Raw genomic sequence first — 1,362 nt, 5'->3', positions numbered from 1 at the left:
GCGGCCCTCTTTTCGTTACCCTTCTTGGTCGATCCCTAGCCTGCGCTGTTCTCTTTCTTTCACGCCGAGACAAGATCCACCTCTGAGCGACTTGTCGGGGAAGCTGTCTGGATGCCGTTTACGGTGCTCTTCGTCTTCACTCGAGATGTTCTCGGGACTCACCACAAGTCAGAGAAGGATGCTGGCAGAGCTAGGATGGTAGTGAGGCCACTCCCACGGCTCTTGGCCGCAGTCAGTGCTTCCAACGTCTCCGCATTGATGCCCCGAGGCGTAGAATTCGCATCAGCTTGTGGAAGGTATGCCGTCCATGAGCACGCGACACACGGAGACTCGGGTGCTCGAGGCGCGCCACTGCGGCGCCCCTTGCGTAAGACATGGACACGGGGGAGTGTGAACCGCCACGACAGGTTCTAAGTTGGCGAGGGTGGTCGCTAAAGGGGCTGATATAGGAGAGAATGGCGGGGATAGGATCCAAGCCTCGCTGCCCCACACAGCTATCACGCGGCGCGTCTCCGGGGAATCGCTGGCTACGTTCCGCCGCTCTTCTACCCGATGTCCACGAAGCCGCCGGGCGTCGCACAAGGCTTGACTCGGCACAGGAGGTCGCCTCGTTTTTGTCAAAACATATCTCGAGTGGGACGTGGTGGCTGGGCCACTGGTGAACCGCTGTCAGCTCGGATCGAGTGTGTGCGCCGACAGGGAGGGACGCCACGCGCAGGCGAGGCGCTCACTGACTCACGAACTCGTCTTCTGCGTTGGCCGCCGCTGCCTGTGTGTCGACAGCTCCCCTGGTCGTCTGCTTTGGGGCGGCTGCGAGAGCCATTGCAATATTCGCGCAGCGATTTGCCTCACATACCGACGGCTGCTGATTTCTCTTTCAGTCGAACGGGGTGTCGCTGTCTGGTGCGCGCCTCCGGGCTCGTGAAAACGGTCAGCGAGGAGGAAGGCAAGAATTCAGTGAGCTGCGGCGTGTAGTGGGCTCGTTGACCATAGTGATGCGACCCAGGGTATGGAGACTGTGGAAGGCCCGACAGGGCAACGGGCGGGCAACCTACCTGTCACCGATGTCCGGCGTCGCACTGTGAGCGAGGAAACAGAACTGTTCTCTGTCGTCGCGGAGACTGCGGCACTCAGTGAGAATGGCGTCAGCATCTACTCGGGAGGTAAACTCGCATTCCCTTCTTTCAAGAACGAAATTCGCATACCTGAAGAACTAGGGCAACTGCTGACCATGGCGCACGCGGAGAGACGGCGGGCGGAACCAGAATTTCCACTGCTCGACGCTCGCCTTCTTTACCGGGCGGATTCCTTTGTGAGCGAGAGGCTGCTCTTCACAGGACGGTGTGCTCTAGGTGGGTCATC

At 60.0% G+C, this 1,362-nt stretch overlaps 1 protein-coding gene across 1 annotated transcript in view; it reads left to right on the top strand.

Annotated features, from left to right (window-relative positions):
- Window positions 1-329: 329 nt before the first annotated feature.
- CSUI_005902 (uncharacterized protein) overlaps window positions 330-1,362 on the top strand; it is a 3,372-nt gene continuing 2,339 nt past the window's right edge. Inside the window, exon 1 of the mRNA XM_068066068.1 lies at window positions 330-1,352. Coding sequence (XP_067921957.1) covers window positions 1,010-1,352 — 343 coding nt within the window. The 5' untranslated portion in view covers window positions 330-1,009. The remainder of the gene's footprint in view (window positions 1,353-1,362) is intronic.

The sequence above is a fragment of the Cystoisospora suis genome (genome assembly GCF_002600585.1).
Source record: "Cystoisospora suis strain Wien I chromosome Unknown contig_2923, whole genome shotgun sequence".
Lineage (NCBI taxonomy): Eukaryota > Apicomplexa > Conoidasida > Eucoccidiorida > Sarcocystidae > Cystoisospora > Cystoisospora suis.
This window is presented reverse-complemented; position numbering and strand designations above follow the sequence as displayed.